This window comes from Oratosquilla oratoria, chromosome 42 (assembly GCF_046742065.1).
Source record: "Oratosquilla oratoria isolate Oo_2021 chromosome 42, ASM4674206v1, whole genome shotgun sequence".
Taxonomy (NCBI): Eukaryota; Metazoa; Arthropoda; class Malacostraca; order Stomatopoda; family Squillidae; genus Oratosquilla; species Oratosquilla oratoria.
The window spans coordinates 42,221,818-42,222,658 of record NC_134818.1 but is presented as its reverse complement, the minus strand read 5'-3'; the positions used below and the strand labels follow the sequence as shown (position 1 = coordinate 42,222,658).

General features: G+C 56.8%; 1 protein-coding gene across 1 annotated transcript; it reads left to right on the top strand.

Annotated features, from left to right (window-relative positions):
• Window positions 1–211: 211 nt before the first annotated feature.
• LOC143021659 (uncharacterized) lies at window positions 212–586 on the top strand. Its single transcript, XM_076179269.1, has one exon. It carries the CDS (start codon window positions 212–214, stop codon window positions 584–586), a length of 375 nt encoding a protein of 124 aa, XP_076035384.1.
• The last annotated feature ends 255 nt before the right edge of the window (window positions 587–841 follow it).

Genomic DNA, 841 nt, shown 5'->3' with positions numbered 1-841 from the left:
CCCGCTCCTCTCTTTCGGCCACTGTCGGGAGTTGGCTATAATCCCTCCCGACTTCCCGAAGCCTATCCTCGAAGTGACGTACGCAAACGGGTGCGCCGCGCTAACACTTCCCACTGACTGCTCGCCAGCCGCCGCCGACGACTACTTCTTACGGGAATTCAGCGACGTGCTGGTCTCCAAGGATGACCTCCGCTCCAAATCTCTAGGGAAGATGGTGGGTCCCCTCATGCGAATCCACCTGAAGGCCGACGCGGTGCCCTTCGTCATCCACACGCCCAGGCCGATACCGTTCACGTTCCGTGATCAAGTGAAGGAAGAACTTGACTCAATGGTGCAACAAAGTATCATCACACCTGTCGGCGACGAACCTTCGGAATGGTGCCACCCAATGGTCCTCCTGGCCAAGAATAAGGGCGTACGCATCACGGTCGACCTGACGAAACTCAACTCCCAGGTAACGCCCCCCACTCGCCCCTCGCCCACGCAGTTTGCCGCGGTCCACAGCGTCACCCCATCCGCGAGATTCCTCACGACGGCGGACGCCCTCCACGGTTATTGGCAGATAGACCTCGCAGAAGAAGACTAGCACCTGACTACGTTCATCACTCCGTATAGGCGGTACAAGCACTGCCGGGGACTGATGGGCTTCGCAGCCACCGGCGACACACACACTCACACACAGACAGACAGATAGACAGACAGACAGACAGACAGACAGACACACACACACACACACACACACACACACACACACACACACACACACACACACACACACACACACACACACACACACACACACACACACACACACACACACACACACATATATATATGTGTA

Excerpts from the sequence above, each read along its gene's own strand:
- LOC143021659 (XM_076179269.1), top strand. The coding sequence starts at position 212 with ATGGTGGGTCCCCTCATGCGAATCCACCTGAAGGCCGACGCGGTGCCC.